General features: G+C 38.9%; 1 protein-coding gene across 2 annotated transcripts in view; it reads right to left on the bottom strand.

Annotated features, from left to right (window-relative positions):
- Positions 1-24,670, bottom strand: part of nckap1 (NCK-associated protein 1) — a 69,885-nt gene that overhangs the window by 18,624 nt on the left and 26,591 nt on the right. For both annotated transcript variants that reach the window (XM_017470197.3, XM_017470198.3), the window contains exons 4-17: positions 24,586-24,642; positions 23,668-23,810; positions 23,357-23,447; positions 22,071-22,208; positions 19,558-19,606; positions 19,179-19,335; positions 16,020-16,076; positions 15,658-15,754; positions 15,438-15,544; positions 11,757-11,889; positions 11,246-11,327; positions 10,267-10,325; positions 4,022-4,167; positions 2,538-2,670 (exon numbers count right to left, since the gene is read on the bottom strand). In XM_017470197.3, coding sequence (XP_017325686.1) covers positions 2,538-2,670; positions 4,022-4,167; positions 10,267-10,325; positions 11,246-11,327; positions 11,757-11,889; positions 15,438-15,544; positions 15,658-15,754; positions 16,020-16,076; positions 19,179-19,335; positions 19,558-19,606; positions 22,071-22,208; positions 23,357-23,447; positions 23,668-23,810; positions 24,586-24,642 — 1,449 coding nt within the window. The remainder of the gene's footprint in view (positions 1-2,537; positions 2,671-4,021; positions 4,168-10,266; positions 10,326-11,245; positions 11,328-11,756; positions 11,890-15,437; positions 15,545-15,657; positions 15,755-16,019; positions 16,077-19,178; positions 19,336-19,557; positions 19,607-22,070; positions 22,209-23,356; positions 23,448-23,667; positions 23,811-24,585; positions 24,643-24,670) is intronic.

Below are 24,670 nucleotides of genomic sequence, written 5' to 3'. Positions count from 1 at the left end.
AGAGATGGGGAAAAAGAATGACATAAAAAAGATAAAATGGCAAATAAGAATGATAAAAAGGACAGCAAGAGAAAAGAAGGAAAAGTGAAAGAGGACGAGAGTCTTCGGTATTTGCCAGTGCAACTAGTGGCACAGGATGGATGGGATTATGAATTCTGCTAAGTACCATGATATTTTGCCCAACAATCAGTTGACTCAGTTGATAGGAGAGAGGGCAGGAATTGGCCAAGATGTATAATCATTTAAGGATAACCTAAACCACTTCAACCAGCCAGTAACACACAATTTCCTTTCATCAAAAACAGCTTGTGACCATGAACTGTACATGGTGCTCCTCCAGTGTGCTCAGGCTGTTCCCAACACCTGGAGCCAAGATTTTACACCAATCCCTACGAGTGGAAACAAACTAAACCTGAGTAATTTCAGAGGGGATTGCGTGAGCAGTAATCTGGGGAAAGTATTTAATAGCACTTTAAATGCCAGGATTTGGACCTCTCTTACAGGGCACAGTGTCCTCAGCAAGAACCAAACTCACTTCCAAACGTCATGCTACTTACACCTCCCACTCTGTACTGCACTTCCCTATGACTTTTACCCATGATATTTTCCAGAAATTGAGTACCTTGGTGTTTTCTTGGCTCATGTTTACATTGTTGTCTGGTTTTTAAGCCTATCCTGTTCCTTTGATTGAGTTAGCATTGTGTCCAATATGCATCATGGAGAGTTTATAAGAAAGAAGTTTATTGTCCTCATCAGTTCAATCGAGTCAGCTCACTTGCACATAGTCCATGACGAAATACGGTTTCTTGGCTGTGTCATCTTGAGCTCAGAGAGATTTATTCCTGCAGATACTTGTGACTCACCACATTGAAAATGATGGAATATTATGTGCTAACAACATGACTGGCAACAAAATGGTTGCTATTGCAATTGTGCCCTATAGTTAAAGTGTTTGGATACGCGACCATCACACCAACATGTGGATCTTCTACAAACTGTTGCCACAAAGTTGGAAGCTTTACAATCTGAGGGTCAGGTGTCCATCAATGATTGGACATATAGTGTGTAATGTGAAGGCCACGATATGGAAAAAAAAAATTGCTTCTTCATGCCATCCCAAAACAAATGCTCACTGGGAATAAACTCCCACATCTTTCAAAATCTTATGGGCAGCCTTCTAGAGAGCTACATTTGTGATTTTTGGAGGTTGATCAGAACTAGAGGGGGTTTTTAGCTAAAGGTCAGGATTTTAGGACTTTAATGTTTTTTTTAGTAAAAACATTTCTGGGAATTTTGAGAATGCTGATTACATTTGACCAAATAAAACTAGGGCCTTGAGTTTGAGTCAACACAAAAGTCTATAGATGGACAAATTAAAAAACTTCTGGTGCTGGTAAAAAGTGGGCGGTCGCTGTAGAGCTCAGTTGGTAGACAGAGAGCTAGAAAGAATGGTCCACACTGACCATATTCACTGAAAGGAGATGTATAAAATGCCTCTTTACGGAGAACACAGCCTCTCCTTCACTCACCTACACACACACAGCAGTCTGAGCAAACAGCATTATCACAGCCGTGTTAAGTTAATTAGCTGTGCATGTGCCCGTGTGTTTACGGCAGACTTTTGCTCGTGTCAACCAATTAAGCAAATGAGTTCTGACTAAATAAAAACACTAAGGTTTCAGTGTTTGAATAATTCGCTATTGATTATTTTTGCCCTCCAGATGTAAATGTTCTCATTCAATCCGGTGAAAAAAGATAATTAAGGATTTCAGGGCAGTAAAAGGTCTGTTTAAGCAGCAGTGTCCATGCAGGAGTCACACCGATGACCTCTATAAACAAGCTGGAGAATAAATCCCACGTCAAGTCATTTACGTATCATAAACAGCATTTCAGGAGACAGACGTACATCCGTATTTACTGAGTGACAGGAATCCTGCTGTGGAGCTGATGTTAGATAAGATCTGCCAATCATTCGGCTTTTTTTTTTTTGCTTGAGAGACCGCTAATACCAACATAATCATGCTATCAAACTTTTCCTTTATTCACACAATGAAATAACTATAATATTCCATCTGAGGAAATTAAAATAGTTATGTCACATGAAGTCTGCAATTGACTGACGGCATTTTTCCTAAAGATTCTTGCTCCAGGGATGCAAAACCAGGATGTGCTCAGACACAGCACCGGGTTTGTGTAATTTATTAATAGCTGTGTATAAAAATTTACCTCAAATCATCATTAAGGCTGGAGCCATCATTTATTTATAGCCAGTCACTGACTCAGAGGGGGTGTGATTATAATAAAACAAGGTGGGGATTCAAGCAGGGAATAGTGTCTGCATCTGTGTGTGTGGTAAACAGACCCATGGTGTGCAATTACTTGGTCTTAATACCACCACGCTGTGGGCCATGATCGATAAATCAAGTGTTCACTGTAAACATGTCAAGAAGGTCTTGTTCCACAGACCAACAGAGCCGGTATGTGTCTAATCGAGAGATTTCAGGTCGTGTGTGTGTGTGTGTGTGTGTGTTAGTCACCTCTTCAGGACAGAGCTCATGGGTGCAGCTCATGAAGTGGGTGCAGAGCAGAGGGAAGCAGATGGAGTAACGCGACTGAGACGGCAACTCCAAACACTGCTGGAACATCTTCTCAAATGCCCGGCTGTAGAAACTGTACAGAGGGGAAGAGGGGAAAAAAGGGATCGAGTTAAAAAATACGGAAAAAAAACTAAGTAGAAAAGATAGGAGAGAAAAGGAAGTGAAGAGAAGAGGTGAGGAAATGCAATAAGAATAAAATCGAAAAAGACAACTGGAACAAAACAACAACAAAAAAAGCAAAAAGGTAGGAGAAATAGGAGTCAGACAAAATGAGAGAGAAGAAAAGATAAGAGGGTAGAGGCAGAGAGAGAGACAGAAAATTTGATTGTAGAAAAGAGAAACGAGGAGAACGATACCAAAACAGAGTGGAAAAAGACGTAAATGATAAATAAAAAACAGGGTGAAGAAAGAGAAAAAAATCAAAGCAAGGGACATAAAAGACACAAGAAGAGTGGGTCGCATAGAAAGAGTGACAATTTTTTTTTTAAAGAGAGAGAGAAGAGCAGGATTCAGGAAGAGATGAAGAGGAAGAAATAGAGAGAAATAAAAGTAGAGACTTGAGAATGAGAGGGGAAAGAAAAGGCTCATGAGATGGAGAAAGAGAAATGGTTCAAAGAGAAAGAGAGGAAAGAAAAAGACAAACAAAAAAAAAGAATATGGGGTGAGGAAAGAAAAAGTAAGTAAGAGACAGACGGTGGGAACATGACAGAAAATAAAGCAGCAAGTGGAAAACAAAATGGGACAAGAGGCGACTGATGAAGAGAGGGGTGAAGAAAGAGAGCAAGGAAAATGGAGGAGAAACAAGAAAGAAAAAATAATTTTGAAAAATCAAAAGTAGAAAAGAAAAAGGGGGAGAGAGAAACCTGCAGAGCAGGAGATGAAGACATGAAGAGGAAAGGGGCAGAGAGGAGAAGAGAGAAGAAAGAAGGGATTGGTGGAGAGAGAGAAGAAACAGGAGTGACATGAGGGGAGACGGATACAGAGGCGCTGAGGAACAGGAAGTGAGCAAATGACAATAACAAGGTGGAGGAAGGTAAGAGCAGGAAAGAAAAGGAAGGATAACATAAAAGGAAGAAAGAGTACAAAGGAAAAAAAGAAGAGTGGAAAAGATAATGAGTGAGTGATAGCGAGAGCAAGAAGAAAAGAAAGATGTGAGAGCGGGACAATGTAAGAGAGTAAAAGATCTGGCAATAAGAGAGAATGATGGGTGGTGGGGGCGCTTTGGACACCATTTCCTTTGCTTCTGCTAAAGTGATATCTAATCAGCTCAAACACACACTTGCACAGCAACACAATCAAGCACACCGCCAAACAAACTGTTGCAACCACCACCGAGACGTGGATGTTTACAGAGTCCCGTGTGGGATGTTTTACAAAAAATAAATAAATAAATACATTTTGAAAAAGACCAGCTTAGACTGTACCAGAAAATGGACAGGTCTGACGTCTCCACCAGCATCTCCACTAGAGAGTCCACCATCTTGGTGTGGAAGATGATGGTATTCATCATTTTACCCAGCTCCCGGTGGTCCGCGATACCCAGAGACGCCTTGGATACGCTGGTGTAGGCCTGCAACGCACACGGTCAAGGTCATTTCTTCATTCTGACAACCCAGGAAAAGCATTTTTAAAAAGAGACGGATGGAAAGCTGAGCTTGGTGAAGGAATGTGCGGTTTTCTGCGCGTGTAGCTCTGAGCAGGACTTCTGGGAAATTTTCACACAAACATGATACTGCTGACTCACAGCACGGCCGACCGAATGACTGACACACACATACACACACTCACATGGGATCAGACGCATGAGAAACACACTGTGCTTCACCGCAGGGCCAGTGCACATGCTGCTTTGAAGTGAGAAACATGAGCATCGTCTGGCCAATGCTCTGCTGCTCAAAATTCTTCTCAGGTTTGAAGTCTTTCTTTTTTTCCCCCCTTCTTCTTCTTTTTTTATTATTTTCCAGACCAGGATCAGAGACCACAAACTCACTCAGTGACAGGGACTGTGGTGGATGCTCACAATAATAAACAGACTGTTTTTAATAAAGTGTTACTTAACAAAGAAAAATGCAATGTAATGCTGATGTGGTGAAGCTTTCTGTAAGATGATGTTTGTTTAACTTTTATGGAAGTAATCTCAGGTGATGAGAAGTGGCTTTCGCCTCTTTGGTTGGAGCAGGGTGAAAAGGATAGTCTCTAAAACCTGAGCCTTATTTTTAGAGTGCTTTTTTTCTTCCCTTTTTCTTTACAGACTGCTGCCGGCTTAATCAAGCGTAGCAGAAAACAGTACAGCAGCTCTGGAAACGCAAGAGAAACAAAGTGAACTGAGTGAACTCGGTCAATTTTACAACCTCATCACACACTTTGCTTTGCTAAGAAAGACAAATGGAAGGATGGCTTTGAACGTTACCAGGCAGCTGTCCTTAGCCTGTTTTCAAGAACACAAACGCTGCCCAAAAAGGCCTGGATGACTAAACAGCCTTGTTCCAAATGAAACACAGAGATTGTGATCAACTGAACTGTCCAGGATAACCATGTGCACTGGTAATTATCATGATATATTGAATAAATGATTATCAGCAGATGCCTACACACGACAGACCACACAATGCTGTGTCTCTAAGGAAACCCCACGTCGCAAAAAAAAAAAAAGTCGCTTAAACAGCTCTTCGCAAAACATTGCCGATATTTGACTCAGTTTTTCCATGTTTACAGTAGGGAAAATAAGTATTGAACGAGTCAACTTTTTTTTTTTTTTCAGTAAATATATTTCCAATAAGGCTATTCACATGAAATTTTCACCAGATTTTGGTATTAACTCAAGAAATCTGCAAATATAAAGAAATCCACACATTAAAGTAATTAAATGATGTTATGTGTAATAAAGAGGAATGAGAAAGAAAAAAAGTATTGAACACGCAAAATAAAATGTATTTAATACTTAGTGGAGAAGCCTTTGTTTGTAATGACAGCTTCAAGGCGCTTCCTGAATGAAGAAATTAATCTGCCACAGTATTCAGGTGTGATTTTGGCCCATTGTTATAAACATAGTTTTTAAATCTTGTTCAGTTGGATTCAAGTCAGGTGATCGACTGGGCCATTCTAACACCCTGATTTATTTTCTGAAACCAATTGAGTTTCCTTTGCGTATGCTTTGTATCGTTGTCCTGCTGGAAGGTCCAGTCACATCTGATCTTCATCATCCTGGTGCACGGAGGCACATTCTTCTCAAGAATCTCCCGGTAAAGAGCTCCATTCATCATTCCTTCAATTATATGAAGTCTGCCAGTACCATGAAATGACAAACAGCCTTACACCATGATGCTTCCACCTCCAAACTTCACTGTGGGTATATTGTTTTAAGGGTGATGTTCAGTGCCATTTCTTCTCCAATCATGGTGTGTAGTATGACAGCCAAAGAGTTCAATTTTGCTTTAGTCTGACCAGACTACACTCACAGTTTTTCATAGGCTTGTCCAAATGAGTTGTAGCAAACTTTAAACAAGCTTCGACATTCAACCCATCATGAGATTTAACCAATCATAAGATGTTTCTTGTGTGACACCTTTATAACAAAAAGTCTTTTTATAGACAATCAATTTACTAACCCCACTGATATTAATTTGCAAAGATAGGGGGCATTATTACTTTCTAACTACTGACGGATTTCAGTTGGTTCCTTTTCTGGTGAAAATTTCATATGAATAACCTCACTGGAAATATATTTACTGAAAAAAATGTTGACGCGTTCAATACATATTTTGCCCCACTGTATATGAAATATCACTCCGTGCAGGTAGCAGCTTAAACCAGACATCATGCATCTTCCTGATTTAATAAGTTATCCACACATATCTATCTATCTATACATCCATCCATCCATCCATCCATCTAGCTATCCTAAAAGGTATAATAAGTCAATTTTTATTCCTTACTTGAAGAAGATAATAAAAAGTAATAGTGTATTAAGCTGTGGCCTTAGCAAAAGTGCATTAAGGTTCTGATGAAACCCGTTTGGAAAACTGACCTCTGGTCCGGAATGCTTGTTTGTGTTTGGATGCACCTCCTGTCAGTCATCTTATAGACATTATATTGGCTCATGTGCGGGAATCATTCAAATGTCAAGCCCATGTAATCGTTAAAGACCAAATCTTCAAGAGAGAAAAAGACTAAGCTTACCTAATACAAGATGCATTAGCTGCTGTTTTTATATAGATAGATGGATAGACAGACCGACAGAGTTTAAACAGAGTGGTGTAAAAAGCATCCAGTGAACGTCCATCTATCTACCTACCTACCAACCTACCCACCAACCCATACATCTACGTACGACCAACCTATCTACCTACACACCAACCCGTCCATCTACCTACCTACCAACCCATCCATCTACCTACCTACCTACCCACCTATCCATCAACCTACCTACCAACCCATACATCTACCTACCACCAACCTATCTATCCACCTACACACCAACCCATCCATCTACCTACCTACCAACCCATCCATCTACCTACCCACCACCCTATTCATCTACCTACCTACCAATCTACCCACCAACCCATCCATCTACCTACCCACCAACCCATCCATCTACCCACATACCAACTCACCCACCAACCCATCCATCTACCTACCCATCAACCTATCCATCTACTTACCATCTCACACACCAACACATCCATGTACCTACCCACCAATCTATCCATCCACATACCTACCCACCCACCTACCAACCCATCCATCTACCTACCTACCAATCTACCCACCAACCCATCCATCTACCTACCCACCAACCTATCCACCTACCAACCCATCCATCTACCCACATACCAACTCACCCACCAACCCATCCATCTACCTACCCACCAACCTATCCATCTACCTACCTACCATCTCACCCATCAACACATCCATGTACCTACCCAGCAATCTATCCATCTACCTACCCACCAACCTACCTACCAACCCATCCACCTACCCACCCACCCATCTACCTACCCACCAATCAATCCATCTACTTACCTACCAACCCACCTACCTACCCACCAACCTATCCATCAAACTACCTACCTACCAACCCATCCCTCTACCCACCTACCTACCCACCAACCCATCCCTCTACCCACCTACCTACCCACCAATCCATCCATCTACCCACCTACCTACCCATCAACCTATCAACCAATCCATCTACCTACCCACCACCCTATCCATCTAATTACCTACCAACACACCCACCAACCCATCCATGTACCTATCCACCAACCTATCCATCTACCTACCTACCAACCCATCCATCTACCTACCCACCAACCCATCCATCTACCTAGCCACCAACCCATCAACCTATTCATCTACCTACCTACCAACCAACCCATCCATCTACCTACCCACCAAACTATCCATGTACCTACTCACCAACGTATCCATCTACCTACCTACCCATCTACCTACCCACCAACCCATCAACCTATTCATCTACCTACCTACCAATCTACCCACCAACCCATCCATCTACCTACCCACCAAACTATCCATGTACCTACTCACCAACGTATCCATCTACCTACCTACCCATCTACCTACCCACCAACCCATCAACCTATTCATCTACCTACCTACCAATCTACCCACCAACCCATCCATCTACCTACCCACCAACCTATCCATCTACCTACCCACAAATCTACAACAACCCATCCATCTACCTACCCACCAACCCATCAACCTATTCATCTACCTACATACCAACCCATCCATCTACCTACCTATCAACTCACCCACTAACCCATCCATCTAACTATCTAACCCACCAACCTATCCATCTACCTACCCACCCATCAACCTATTCATCTACCTACCTACCAACCCATCCATCTACCTACCTACCAACTCAGCCATCTACCTACCCACCAACCTATCCACCTACCTACCAACTCACCCACCAACCTATCCATCTACCTACCCACCAACCCATCCCTCTACCTACCTACCCACCAAACCATCCATCAACCTACCCACTACCCACCAACCAATCCATCTACCTACCTACAAACCCATCCATCTACCGACCCACCAACCTATCCATCTACCTAACTACCTATTCACCTACGATCCATCTATCTGTCTACCCTTCATCCATTCTACCAGTTATCTATTAACCCATTCATCCATCTACTAAATCAACCATCCATCTACCCACTCATCCATCTTTCCACTTATCCATCTACCTACCTACTCATCTAAACATCCACCCATCCCCATTCATCTATCCCAGCCATCACACCCACCCATCCATCCATCCACCCACCTAGCTGAGTGATCAAGAAATTCAAAACAACCACAGTGATGTACAATAATCTATTTAGCAACTTAAGAATACACTACAGTCGGGGGAAAATATGAAACAAAAAAAACCCTCAAGTATTTATAAAGACCATGTTCTCAAGAGAAAAAGATCGGAGACTGGTCAAAACATCATCCAGATTACATTTTGTTTAATGAGTGTCTGTAATTCTGCTGTTCTATCTTTTTTTTTCATAAAAAGTAATGATTAGCAGGTTGTTGGGAATAGATGGAGATCATTAAAAGTGTGCAACCCTGTGTCGTTCTGTGTTTCATCCCTCAATTCTTAACTGCTTTTTTCATTTTGTTGTATGCTCTGATGAAAAGATTTTTCTCTCCTGAGATGAGTAATCATGCCTCCAACACAATTAAACTTGACTGCACTCCAGTGAATGCTAACCAGAAGTCTGACTTTTGGGAATGACTGACCACAGTTAATGAATAAATAAATAAATAATACAGATGCATATGGTACAGATCCAAAACGATTTTAACAAAGTGCTTCATGATGGAGTGCTAACAATGTGGGTAAATGTGTGCATGCCAGTGCACATATTTATAAAATAATATATACATTACACCACTGAATTATTAGGGTTAGACCAAAAGGTACATTATTTCTCATCTGAGCTTAATTAATTATGCCAAATAGCACTATGTAGGACTAAATAGTATGGACAGAGAATGACTAAGCACCAGTACTCTGCTATATAACCTAATTATGCCTGATAAGGCCAAGAAGTGACACCAGGGCACAGATTTAATGTTTGATTAATTGTGCCCAATAGGAGTCAGAGGAAGACCCATCTTCTCAGTTAAATTAGTTCATTCTTCAGATGCAATACACCACAGAGGGCTCAATTAATTATGCCTATTAGAGAAACAGGACATGACAACACCGCCCTTTCAGTATCAGGTGTCTACTAATTCTGCCTGACAGAAGAGTCAGAGGGACAGAAGATAGACCACTAGTACGCTTAAGGTTTGGTTAATTATATCCAATTGAAGGTAGAGACATGGTATACACCACCAGTAGTTAGTTCTAGGGCTTGATTAACTATACCTGAAAAAAGGATAAGAGATAAAACACCAGTGCACAGGTTTAGGAGTTGATTATTTGTGTCTTGCAGGACATATGACATGAAGTTCTGTAGCTTGATTAGTCCTGTTTGATGAGACTCTGAGAAACAGACAAACATACCAACACCAGTAGTTAGCTCTGGAGCTAAATTTGGTCTGTCTGATAGAGCCTTAGGGAAAAGCAGTGCTACCTCACTAAGGTGGTTGAAACGGGAAAGGTTGCAATTGCTCTGCTTACCTGAAGTCGGAACCAGTCCAGCCTCATGCCTCGGAAATCAAACACCTCTCCATCCTCCACTGAGAGGGAGAGACAGAAAGAGAAGAGAGAGAGGAATGAGAGAGAAAGAGAGCAAGAGGATAGAGAGGAGAAAGAAGAATGAGGGAAAGAGAAGAGAGAAGAAGAAGCAGAGATTGAGAGAGACAAGAGATCTTACTTTTAGTGGTGGAGTTTTGATGACTGGATAGTCAATAAGTCACCATTCATTCTTTTTCAGTCTAAGTTTGCGACGCTGTGCTGTGATTCCTGGTTACAGCATCAAGCAACATTTGTAATTAGTCTGTCTTTTTTTTTTTTTTTTAAACTTTATGAAAATTAGCTACTGCAATGACAATTCTAAACGAGTGACTCCTTGGACTCGTCCTCTGCCATGGGATGTCTTCTGATTATAAAATTCTCAACTCTCCCAACTTCACTTCCTACATGCATTAATATTGTTTACAGTACAGGACAGGAACAGAATCATTTGTTTGGCTTTATTAGAAGGTTATACCACAAAAATAGCACAGCAAAGTGTAAATAAACCATACGATACCCTTTTTTGGGTACCACAAGTTTTTCTAAAACCACTCCCACTAACAGCAACAGTAGCAGTCATTACACTCATATGAGACAAAGCCAAAGCAGCAAATGGTCATTTGCTAATGTAAACCTTACTGTATACAGTGAAATAAAAGATGAAGCAGAATCATGCATTACTGTAATCATTACATTCACAAACCCGTTCATAACGATAACAAGAAATGGCCAAACTGTAAGTTAATGGAAACCATGGCTACCAACCTACCAAACACAAGCGTTTTATATTTCTTTTGTGCTGATGAGTGGGTGAACTTGTTTAAACATGTGTGTTGGAGTAGCACAAAATAAAAGTAAAACTCTAGAAGAGCAAAAGTAGTTTCAGTCTGATTAATCAATTTCTGTAAAGAAAAACAATCACCTTGTTTAACACTGAGTGAAGTCATCGTATTCACGAAGGAAGACATGATGATGGACTCGTCCTCTGGACACACTGAGAGGTTCTGCAAGAGTCAAGGGTTAAAAAAAAGAAGAAAAAAAAGAGGTTTATAAAATGAGCTTATTTATATACAAATTTGTGCATAGCAAATGCAAAGAGTTTGTCTCCATCTGGTGGTCATGTGTATTATATCTCGATCTCATGTACCGTAGACACCCAGTATATAAGTCCAGAGATCCTTATTGCCAGGACTGTAAGAATATCCCCAATAACAGAAAAAAGCACCACATTATTTTCGAATCAGTTTAAACTGTCAGTGAACTTTTGCAATATGTTATGTTCTGATATTACGATGCTTCAGCATCTTGCTTATACCATGCCTACTGCCTAGTGGTTAAACAGATAAAATCGTTGTAGATGTTTATGATTCCTCAAAATTATCTAAAAATTACATTATGTACACTTATGAACATTTATGCTGAGTGAATCTCACCTGAACGAGCTCATTGAGGACGACTGCATCGAAGCCGGACAGATACTGCACATAGTACCTCTGCATGACAGGGCCGTACTTCCTCACGTGGGCTCTCAGCTCCTCCATGTAGAAGATCAGCTCAGCAATGTGCCTAAGATGATTTTTAACAAACGACATCATAGTATAAATAAACAACTCTGGAGTAATGTGTAATTTTAACCATTTTTTTTTGTTTAATATAAGGAAGTAAGAACAGCCAGCGAAGTGTTCTCACAGCAACACAGTTTGAATCAGAAATTAAACAGAATTTCCCTTCCTCATTTTTGATGCAAGGTTGCTTCATTTGCTTTGCATTAGAGTTATAAAGCTAATGTAGCACGCAATAACACATGAACAAGAGTGCTTTTGTTGTGAATACTGGCACAGCTGTGATTCCTGCTGATATTCGCTACAACAGCACGATTGCGAGTGTTGCATGTTTATATTTACATTTTACGTTTATTCATTTAGCGGACGCTTTAATCCAAAGTGACTTACAAATGAGGAAATACAAGCAAAGCGATATATCAAGCAAAGAACAATACAAGTTCTTAGTATTTGTATGTATTTGTTCTACTGTACAAGATTTATAACTGAATTCTAGAGAGGCAAAGTGCTTTTCTAGAGTAGAGGTGTAAGAACCAATAGTATAGTTTTTTTTTTTTTTTTTTAGTGTAATGTGGGGTTGGCATTTTTGGGGTTAGTTACATGCTCACGGAAGAGGTGGGTCTTTAGCTGTTTTTTGAAGATAGTGACAGATTCTACGGTCCGGATTGAGGTTGGAAGTTCATTCCACCACTGAGGGACAGTTAGTGTGAAGGTTCTGGAAAGGGATCTTGAGCCATGCTGAGTAGGCACTACTAAGCATCGGTCATTAACCGATTGCAGATTGCGTGAGGGAACATGAACCTTAAGGAGTGTTGAGGTAGGGGATGCTGTTGTGCATGTTACCATGCCAACGCACAGACTGACTGACAGCCCGTAGTAAGTACAGCAACGGTTTCAATGTAACAAACTGTTGCTTGAATTGGAATTTCGGCGTGATAAAAACAGTTAAATATCCCGGTGCTTTTAATACTAAATAAATATGAGCACCATTGGAACAATGCTTGTCCAATCAAATTAGTTGACCGGAACTAACGGTTGTATATTATCAGATACAGTCCCCAATTAAGTCATTTGGGTTTGGGATCAAAAGATGAGAGATAAAAATAAGATAAGAGGTGAGGATTCAGCTTTTATTTCCTGATATTTATATCTAGATGTGTTAAACAGCATAACACAGAAGCTTTTGTATCAGAACACCCAATTTTTAAACATGTAAAAACATACAAACATATACAAGTCTTGAAGTAAATAACACTTAATATTTTGGTTGCATATCCCTTTACTTGCAATAACTGCATCAAGCTTGTGACTCCGTGACATCACCAAATTGTTGTTTTTTTCATTTGTAATGCTTTTCTAGGTTTTTATTGCAGCCACTTTCAGGTGTTGTTTGTTTCCAGGGGTTTCTTCCATCAGTCTCCTCTATAGGAGGTGAAATGCTGCTCAGATGGGTTAAGGTCTGGTGATTTACTTGGCCAGTCTAAAACCTTCCACTTTTCCCCCTGATAAAGTCCTTTGTTGAGTTAGCAGTGTGGTTTGGATCGGTGTCTTGCTGAATGATGAAGTTCCTCCTGACTTCTCTGTAAATTATCAGACAAAATGTTTCTGCAATCTTCTGAATTCATTCTGCTGCTACCATCATGAGTTACATCAATAAAGATTAGTGAGAATGTTCCAAAAGCAGCCATGCAAACCAAAGCCATGCCACTACCTCCACCACGTTTCACACATGAGCTTGTATGTTTTGAATCATGAGCAGATACTTTCTTTTGCCATCACATTGGTAGAAGTTAATCTTGGTTTCAGAACTTTTATGACTCATGTCTGTATTTCTTTGTGAATTCCAAACTGGCTTTCTGATTCTTACTGATGAGGAGTGGTTTGCATCTTGGTATGGCCTCTATATTTCTGCTCTGGAAGTCTTCTTCAAATGGTGGATTGTAATACCTTCACCCCTGCCTTGTGGATGTTGTTGTTGATGTCACTGACTGTTGCTTTGGGTTTTTCTTCACAGCTCTCACAATGGTTCTGTCATCAGCTGCTGCTGTTGTTTTCCTTTGACGACCCATTTGGTGCCTGTTGCTCAGTGGTTCCTCTCTTTTTCAGGACATTCCAAATTGTTGTACTGGCTGTGCCCAATGTTTGTGCAATGCCTCTGATTGATTTCCCCCACTTTCCTCAGCTTCAAAATGGCTCCCATAGACAGCTCTCTGATCTTCATGCTTGCATATCCTTTTCAACAATAAATGCAGTCTTCACAGGTGAAACTGAAGGATAAACCAAGAGCAGATGTTCAGAGCTATTTATTGTTTAAATAAATCAATCTAACAGGACACACCTGGGTAACAAGTAACACCTGTCAGTCACATGTTCCAATATTTCTTGCTCGCCTACAAATTGGGTGGTCTGATACAAAACATGCTATACGCCATGTCGTTTAACACATCTACAAAAAATTGGCCTTGCCTTTCGAATAGTTTCAGAGGAAACTGTATGTATATATTATTATTATCTGAAAGACTTCTAACAAAAACAAAATTACGTGTTCATACTTTTGGACACACCTCCTACCTGAAGCTAACGTGATGCTAAACCGGTAGCTATAAGCTACCATTACCCAGATCTGATCCGATCACCAGGATCAGTATCAGGCCAATACCAGTAAAAAATAAAAAAATAAAAATGATAAAAATGATAATAATAATAATAATAATAATAATAATAATAATAATAATAATAAACATGCAAAACGGATAGTTAAAAAAAAACTACTTTGATTTGGAACTGGAAATGCTTCCATAAAAAACATGATTGTATTTTCTGTTAGAATTGATATTACATGATATTTGCATGGAAGTGATTATTCTGTGGAAGAGTTTAAATGAATAATGAAAGGTGCAGTTTCTGTTTAACTTATGTTTTTGTCTGTCTTTTTTAAGCCTAGTTCAATTAAAAAATCATTTTAAAGTTTAGTATATCAGACATCAGCTGAGACTCACGGTTTGCGTATCTGTATCATGAAAAAGAGAAAAAAAAAAAGAAAAAAAAGTGCCACTGTGCCATCTCTCTGGTTAGCTACATTAGCGTCAGTGCAAAACTGAAAAACCAAAACTCAGACATCAAACCATGTCTTGGGATAGTGACTACATGCATACATTTAATTTTAGGTGAACTTTTATTTTAAAAGGTTTAGTCAGATATTAAAGGGAAAAAACCAGGATCTGGATCAGAACTGATATTGGTGCTGTACCAGTACCAGTTATACAGCATGTATACATTATGTTTCATACAATATATATATGTATACGTTTCATACAATTATATTGCTTTACAGTGTGACGTAAAGGGAAAAAAAGAAAGTCAAAAATAAAATACTATAATAATAGTACAATAATTACAATACCATAAAAAAAAACTAGCAAAATAAGAAAGAATAATTTTTCTAAAGAAGAAAAAAAATATTCATATTTAACCAAGACAAACAACCAAAGCAGAAGGAGAGTGTGTGTGTGTGTGTGTGTGTGGGTGTGTGAGACAGTTTGGTGTCTTTACTTGTCAATAAAGTCATCTGTGCTTTTCTTTTGAATGTTGTCAGCGTGTCTGAGCAACCAGATGATTTCATCACGAGCAAACGAGAGAGCCATGAAGACAAAAAGAGCCTGGAGAGGGGAAAAAAAGTCAGAAAATATTCCATATGTGTTACCGTGGGGGCTTGCAGACTCCTACTACTCATAAAGAAAATTAAAAGAGCAGAGGGCTCAGAGGTCAGTACCTTCGGGCCGAGTAAGCCTGGCTGGTCTGCCAGCACAGTGGCTAGTTCCTTCAGCGCAGAACGCAGGAATTTACGCCTCTCCCTGTGCATTGAGCCTCTGGGCAGAGCAGAAACATTACATTTCAGAATGTATGAATTATGAATAAATTGCAGAAAAATTAAACAGGCCATGAAGCAGAAAACACCAAAAATGTTTGTGTTTGTTGGGGTCTGATGGACAATGTTTGCGTTTGTTGGGGTCTGATGGACAATGTTGGTAACTGTTGGTGCGTGAAGGACAATGTTGGTGTCTGTTGGTGCCTGATGGACAATGTTGGTGTTGAGAATGTAGAATTTTAGAAATGTAATTTAAATGTACATACGCGTGAGACAGCGCTGCTTCTTTGCATTCACGGATGTCGTTGACGCGCTTGTTGTAGCTGCGACAGATAAACAGGTTGGAGAGAAAAGAAGAAAACAGCACAAAAGCAAATCAATCCACTGATGATTTTATATTATTTCACAGTGCTAACTATGAATGAATGAATTAATAGTCTGTATTGTCATTATACAAAATAAAATGAAACTCTATTTAGCTTATCCCCAATAATTAAATAAAATTTTAAAAAATGTAAAAAATCTGAATGAGAGCATAAGACACTAAATGAGAGCATACACAATCAATAAATAAGCAGATAAATAACAGTAACATAATTAAAAAAAACAACAGCATAAACCAATTGCAGCACATTTTAAAAATCAGCCACAGCAGCTATATGACTAAGTGACATTTGTGATCAATAATGCACGTGTCAAAAATCCTTACTGTGTGTGAACACTTGTATGGATATGCATGTACATGTGTGTATAACAGAAAGTTCACAGTATCTTTTCAGGGTGTGAAACAGGTGTAATGGAGGCCACAGCTCCTCTATTTGTTCTTGATTTTATTATCTTGTACCATTTTCCAGATGGCAGCAGTTTGAAAATAGAATAGAATAGTATGTTGTGTCTCTGATTATCCTGCATGCTTTCTTTCTCAGTCTGCTGGCATAGATGGTATCCAGTTTGGAGAGCTCCATGCCAAGGATGTGCTGTGCCACCTCCACTACACGATTCAGATCTTTCCGCTCGGCAGCCATGCAGCTGGCATACCACACTGTGGCAGTTTGTCAGGATGGTTTCTATTGTGCTCCTATAGAAATCTAGCAGCAATTTCTGTGGGAGTTGTGCCTGCTTCGACTTCCTTAGGAAAAAGTTTCTTTGGTAAGCCTTTGTTTTTTTGTTAAAACCAGTGCTGCAGTGTTTATGGTCCATGTCAGCTGTTTTAACATAGTGACTACAAGGAACTTTAGGCTTTCCACAGTCTTCACTTCTTCTCCATGTATATAAGGAGAGGTGTACTTTATGATTTGTTCTTCTGAAGTCAATGATCATCTCGTTTGCCTTTGAGGTATTAAGAACCAAGTCACTGTCTTTACAACACCTAACCAGGTGATCCACCTCTATTCTGTAGGTCATTTCGATGTCAAAAATCAGGCCGACGACTGTAGTGTCCTCTGCAAATTTAATTAGGGAATCTGAATTGTTAATGGGGATGCAGTCATGAGTGAAGTGTGTGAAGAGCGTAGGGCTCAGCACATAGCCCTTTAGGGTGCCTGTACTTTATAATGAGCTCGTAGCCTGGCCCGCTTTCCCACTTTTGTTTCCACTCTCTTTGCCGCCTTGCTAGCTGGATGGCAATACCGATGAGATCCGAGGTACGTAAAATCTCTGGAGGAATAAAGGTTGAATAGACTCCAAGATATATGTAGTGTTCTTCACTAAACATCAGCTGGGATTGATTGTATAAGAGCTGTCATATTACTTGATAGGCTAACTAACAAAATTAATTAATAAAAACAACACAGAAAAGGAGAGAGCCGAACCGCTTCTGCACATGCCTCTTCCGCATGCGCAGACACACACACATATATATATATACATATATATACACACACACACATATGTCTGCTTTTGAATTAATAATAATTCATTTAAAAGAATTCTGAAAGAATTGCAAATAAAAATTTTATTCTCTCCATTTCAACAAGTTGTTTCACAGTAACTGGTCTCATAAACAGAAAACACATTACTCAAATTAACATTAACACATTAACAAAATCCTGAAGATAAAAGTAAGATTTCTTAACTTATTGAATGTTATTAATTCTTATTAACATTGACTGAATTCTAAAAACCTCCTGTTAGTCTCACATTCACTCACCACAAACAAACGCATTTCTACTTCATCACAGAACATGACACTGGTAATATATAATATAAACTTTTTCATATATTAACATTAAGTGCAGAGATTACAGAGATAACAAACTGCAGTTTTGTCGTCATTCCACACAAGAGACATGATCTTTATACACAGCACGAAATCAATGTGTTTTCCTGCCCTCTTTTGATTGACAGGATATAAACGGCCCTGATCATCGGATGTTTATAAATTATCGGCTGATGGCCCATAGCGCGAAAAATTGCCTTTACCGGCCGATAAATCAATGCATATCTATTACATATACATATATATACAAAAATACAGTATCTCACAAAAGTGAGTACACCCCTCACATTTTTGTACATATTTGATTATATATTTTAATGTGACAACACTGAAGAAATGACACTTTGCTACATTGTAAAGTAGTGAGTGTACAGCTTGTATAACAGTGTAAATTTGCTGTCCCCTCAAAATAACTCAACACACAGCCATTAATGTCTAAACCGCTGGCCACAAAAGTGAGTACACCCCTAAGTGAAAATGTCCAAATTGGGCCACAAAGTGTCAATATTTTATGTGGCCAACATTATTTTCCAGCACTGCTTTAACCCTCTTGGGCATGGAGTTCACCAGAGCTTCACAGGTTACCACTGGAGTCCTCTTCCACTCCTCCATGACGACATCATGGATGTCGACTTCACCTTCCGTTTGAGGATGCCCCACAGATGCTCAATAGGGTTTAGGTCTGGAGACACGCTTGGCCAGTCCATCATCTTCACCCTCAAATTTAACACACCTGCTCCCCATTCACACCTGAGACCTTGTAACACTAACAAGTCACATGACACAAGGGAGGGAAAATGGCTAATTGGGCCCAATTTGGACATTTTCACTTAGGGGTGTACTCACTTTTGTTACCAGCGGTTTAGACATTAATGGCTGTGTGTTGAGTTATTTTGAGGGGACAGCAAATTTACACTGTTACACAAGCTGTACACTCACTACTTTAAATTGTAGAAAGTGTAATTTCTTCAGTGTTGTCACAAGAAAAGATAATCAAATATTTACAAAAATGTGAGGGGTGTACTCACTTTTGTGAAATACTGTGTGTGTATATATATATATATATATATATATATATATATATATATATATATATATATATATATATATATATATATATATACACATATACATATATACACACACATATATAACAGCGCTTATATACACATACAAAGGAAAATGCTGAGTAAGAGATAACACTGACCCACGGAGGTTGACGAACAGATCCTCGGCAGCTTTGTGGATGTGGAAGACCTCATCTCTGAAGAGGCAGAGGCAGGAGCTGCTCTGTAGGGCCAGTTTCCACAAACTCAGGGCAGTGGGATCGTTGTTTAGAGCCGCGTGGCACAGGATAAACCCAACTACATGGGAACAAAAAAAAAAAAATCTGAGAGAGAAATCTTCAGGAAAGGTCACTAGCTCAGTTTCACAAAATACAGAATGTCATTAAGAAGGAAATATGTGCAGGGAAAATGCAGAGAAAGATAACCGATAGTGTTTGTGCAGACTTGCGCATGACCTGGAAAGCATGTAGAGGGATGCAGTCTGAACAGAATCACAGAATCATGAAAACATTTACTTACACACTATCCATTTCTCCATAGTGTCCAATGACAAGTATTCACATGGCATCTGGAAGACAGGAAATAGCTCTGTTAATTACAGGAAATGGACTAGATAACCCAGCATATACTGTAGGCTGGCTGTTTCAGTATCATATATGATGTCATTTAGGTCCTTTTTGAGAGAAATCTTAAACATCAATGTGGGTTAAATGTGTTCATAGCTCACACTTGGTTGTGTATCAGAAGTATTAGTTCCCACTGCCAGGCCATGTTTTAATTACAACAAAACACTAACATTAGATTCAACGACCTTAGCTTTTTTTCCTCCATGATTTAACCTCTAGAACTAATTTTATTGCTAAACTGAGCAAAGTTAGTTCATCCAGACAGTTAATGCAGTGGATAAAACGGTGTCTACCAGAAACCACCCTTTGACTCATTAGAGCCCATAAATGACATTAGCTTTGGATCTTTGCATGTAGGGACTGGAAGACACTGCATCTCTATTACAAGTACTCGGGAAAACACAAAGCAACACTTCCTCCTCCTCTTCCTTTGGATCTTTGGCGGTAGCCTGTACCCTAAAACAAGTGCCGTGGAATGAAAGAGGCATGGAAAATAAACTGGAGCAACCTAAATCTTTATGCATAGAAGACAATTCCAATCCATTCCAGCTGTTAACATCAGTAATGATTATAGCTGAATACAGTAGTACAGTATAAGCATTACTGTGGTCAGACTGGACAGACAGAAGAGCTCAAATTTGGTTGATATTTAGCGTGGGGGAGTTTGCCAGTATGCCACTGTAATATTTTTTTTACATTTATAAATGATTCCTAAATCGGCTGAGCTGTACTGTATACTGTCTAACGTTAGCTGGACTGTTATACACAGTTAAAACTAGGGCTGCAACTAACGATTATTTTCATAATCAATTAGTTTGCCAATTAGTCGATTAATCACATGGGGAGGACAAACTTTCAACACCATTTTTTAAATTATTTAAAATAAAATCCACAAACTGACTGTTACAAATATAAACTTCAGACTAAAACTTTGCGCAGTCGTTTGTCCAATTATATAAGATTGAAAAGATCCCAATACACACACACAACAGAATATTCACTCACACACACACACACACACACACACATATATATATAAGTTCATATTATATATAGTATTTATGCATTATTTTTTATGGATGCACAAAAAGAACTGAATTAAACTACTGTCCTAAATTAATAATATAAATTCACTTTCACTGCACCTTGTGGTTTCTGTTACTCACTGCCTTCAGACATATTTTACTTGTGTTTCCTTTTGATCATAGTGTTTTAATTAGACATTATAGATCTTACTCGCACACCCACTGTGTATCACCGCGTCTACACTGCGAGTGAGGAGCAATGAGGCCTCTTTACTAATTGATCACTTTCGTTATAATAAACGCAGAATTTACACCGCAAGCACGCAAATACAACATATTAATGACAAACTTAAATTAAACTAAACCTTTTAAGCAACTCGCACCAGTTTCCTCATCCCCTTACACAGTGGAGCATTTTGGATATAAACATGTTTGTGCTTGTGCATCACTGCCGTGCTTCAGTGCTACACAATCTCTGCTTTGTAAAGTTTGCAGGTTACAATCTTCTCTGCGGTGTTTAATATAAAACGCTCCTCTGCCTTAGAGGACTTGGAGGACGCACACATTCTTCCTCAGTCACGTGACTATTTCGCCTCGTCTGATGGTGACTGAGGTCATGTTGGGAATAAAAGGTAACGTTAACAAAAAGTTAACTGAAGAAAGTCATTGTCGGTGACTCTGGGTGTTTGCTAAAGCTAGCGGCATCACATTACGTGCGTATGTCGTCATGAGCCATCGACTGGGAAACGACTTCTACTTCCGGCTAGTAAAAAAAACAGCTAGTGCTCCATTTGAGACGATACTACCTTTCTAAAATTCATACACTAGACGGTAGAGTACACAGTGCATAGTGTAAATGTATAGTACGTCATTTGGGACACAACTTCAGTATTCATTCTCCGATGAGTGTTTTCAGAACAGAAGTTATGTATTGAGTAAATGTACCCCGTGCCATACGCAGACCAACTAATCGATAATGAGATTCCTTGACAATGATTTTCATAAGCGACTATGATCGATTTTATCGATTAGTTCTTGCAGCTCTAGTTAAAACTACTTGAAAACATAATATACAGATGAACAAAAGCATGGTAGATGTTTATTTTAAAATGCTTAGCAAGGCTATATGAGAATTCTTTAAAACCTTGTTAAAATCTGACCAGTCCAATATATCTTACTGCTAAGAATAAGTCTGCAATTATAAATGGATATGAATTAGATTAGACTCAGAAGTGGATAATTCAAGCCTTTAATACATAAACTGCAAACTCATTACCCACATAAGGAGGCTTCTCACTTTATGCCAATACACATGGTCACAATGCACTGTCAGGACTATTAAGGTCTGTTATTAGAATAACGCCCCAGGCCTTCGTCTTACCGTATCAGACTGCGCTGGGTTCAGCATGGTGCTGGGGGCGCTGATGAGGCTCAGAAGCTGAGCGTTTCTCCACTGGTCAGCTGAGAGATTACGCCGTGGGTAAACCATCTGTAGGGAGATCAGTGCATCCGAAAGGGACTGTAGGGAAGACATAGTTATTAACCACTTGAAATGTTCATACTACAGATGGATACAGGTCTCGGTTTGTACCAAAAGTTACCAAAGACAAAAACGGATTGTTACCTTCCTAAAGTGGTTTTATTCTGAGCTTTTCCATAAAGAAAATGCTCTTCTCTATGGTTTCACATTAACCTTAACGATCCCCACAATATAAAATATGTAAAGATTATTAGTAATACTGGCACATTGTTTACTGACACAGAAATATAAAGGATGTTAAAAGATGAGGCTATTTTTTCCCTGTCAGCAGTTTTGAATGTACTGGATGTCCCGGGAATTAATGTTTTTTATAGAATATTTTAAAAACGTTTTTAAAGGTGGACTGAGTGGTAAGAATATTGTACACCACAATTAATAATAAATGGTCCAATGGTAAAATACTGTAGTCAATATCCCAAACCTTAACTCATATATATATATATATATATATATATATATATATATATATATATATATATATATATATATATATATAAATTAGGTACAGTTACATTATATACAACCATGTTATAACAGTTAAAAGAGCTCTTCAGTAGCTTTTAAACGACACCAGCCACGTATCGCTGTGATTTATGTTGGTCAAGAAAGAGCATGGGGAATACAGCCATTTTAGCCGACTTTGGAGCTCCATCTTCAGTTTAAATGAGGCCTCAGGTGCTGCTATGAAGCTCATTATGTTTCGATGAAAGACCCGAATTGTTTATTCAATCAAATGTTTAGGATATGTTTAAAATATTTAAAATGTTTTTAAATATGGAGAAACCTGTAGTGCATTTTGTTTACAATATTAAACCCACGTTCTTAGCATTTTAAAATTTATTTTGTTTTATTGAGACAAAAATGCATCTTTTCGGTCATCATTTTTCTTCCATCAAATTTTGTTCCATCAAATATTCTGTCTCAAAATTAATCGAATCGTGAAGCCGATACCGTGAACCGAAATGAATCGTGACCGTAGTGTATCGTTACCCTCCTAATAGCAACAGTATTAGACAACAATTTTTTTTTTTTTTTTTTTTTTTATATGTCTGCCACTTTCCTAAAAATACTTGGATGAGCTAGAACAGGTTAAAATAATCTGAATGAATCTGGGCGTGAAATTTTACCTTTCCATGAGGAACAAACTCCTCCATCATCTTCTTCAGAGGATTCTCATAGTCCACGATCATCTGTCCGAGCCGAGGATATTCCCGATCGCTGTGGGGGAAAAAAAAAAAAAATCCCACATGCCATTTGGCAAAATTTTTATTTTTTTTTTTTTTAAATCTTAAGTATGGTGCTCTGAAAGGATGGGAGTTCAAATCCAAGCACTGCCACCAATTACGTTTCCTCACACAAGCAAACACTGGATAATAGAATATTTTTCCAATTCGTACAGTTTATATCGTATTAAACGTTATGTTTATTCGTACTGTACCTCGCTCCGTGCGTCATCTCATGCGCGTAGTTGTAGAGGCCAATGATTGCTTTGCGCTCTTCAATACGAGACAGCAGCATCATCAGTGTAGTGTACGTCACAACAAGATCGAGGTAGTTCCTCGTGAGGTCAAAATTTACAGTCTAAGGAAGAAAAAAAAATAAAATGAATAAAATTAAATAAAAAAAACAGCCCGGGGGCTGTGGTGATTACATGGTGATGCAACCAACCTGTATATTATGCACTTATTCTAATACATTAACATTTCTAAAGCAACAACTAACACCAGGACTTTTCTTTTTCATTTCTGGAAGGGAGTGTCTAGTGTCAGTGCTTTGTAACAGTCGGAGAGAACACAGGAAAAAGTCTTCAAGACAGAGCAGTTTGTGCCTTTGTAACATAAGATTTTCTCAAATTAACTTATTATAGAGAAAACTAAGAGAGGCTCATGAGGGAATAACTGTTTCTAAGCGGCTATAATAAACAGTAATGATAACAGTAAGTAAATAATTTGCTTTGCATTTCCATTAAATGCAACTATAAAATGCATGAAATGTACAACATGCCATTCCTTTATATGTATTTAAAAAAAAAAATCACTGCAATTTCCTGTGGTATAAAAGGAATAAAAACACTTAAAGTCATGCGGTTACAGGAAAATAACCAACCTCAGGGTTGTAACAGTACAGTCAGCTTTGAGCTGGACCACATCACACCACCACGTAGCTAGTTATTTTCCTATACCAGCACACCTCGACGTGTTAGTCCTTGTGTGATGGGCTCACATGTGTACAGCAGCCCTGACACTCATGGGAATTTATCATTTCTGTTCAATTCTCATCTGCTACCAAAAAAAAAAAAAACCCAAAACAAAACGTGGTTCACATGACCTGACCGGTAATACTTTTTCCAACTTACAATATCAAAGAAAACTTGGCAAGCGTCGATAGTGTTCAGCAGTTCACACACATGGTCCTGTAGAAGGGAAAAGAAGAAGAAAAAA

This window comes from Ictalurus punctatus, chromosome 6 (genome assembly GCF_001660625.3).
Source record: "Ictalurus punctatus breed USDA103 chromosome 6, Coco_2.0, whole genome shotgun sequence".
NCBI lineage: Eukaryota > Metazoa > Chordata > Actinopteri > Siluriformes > Ictaluridae > Ictalurus > Ictalurus punctatus.
This window is presented reverse-complemented; position numbering and strand designations above follow the sequence as displayed.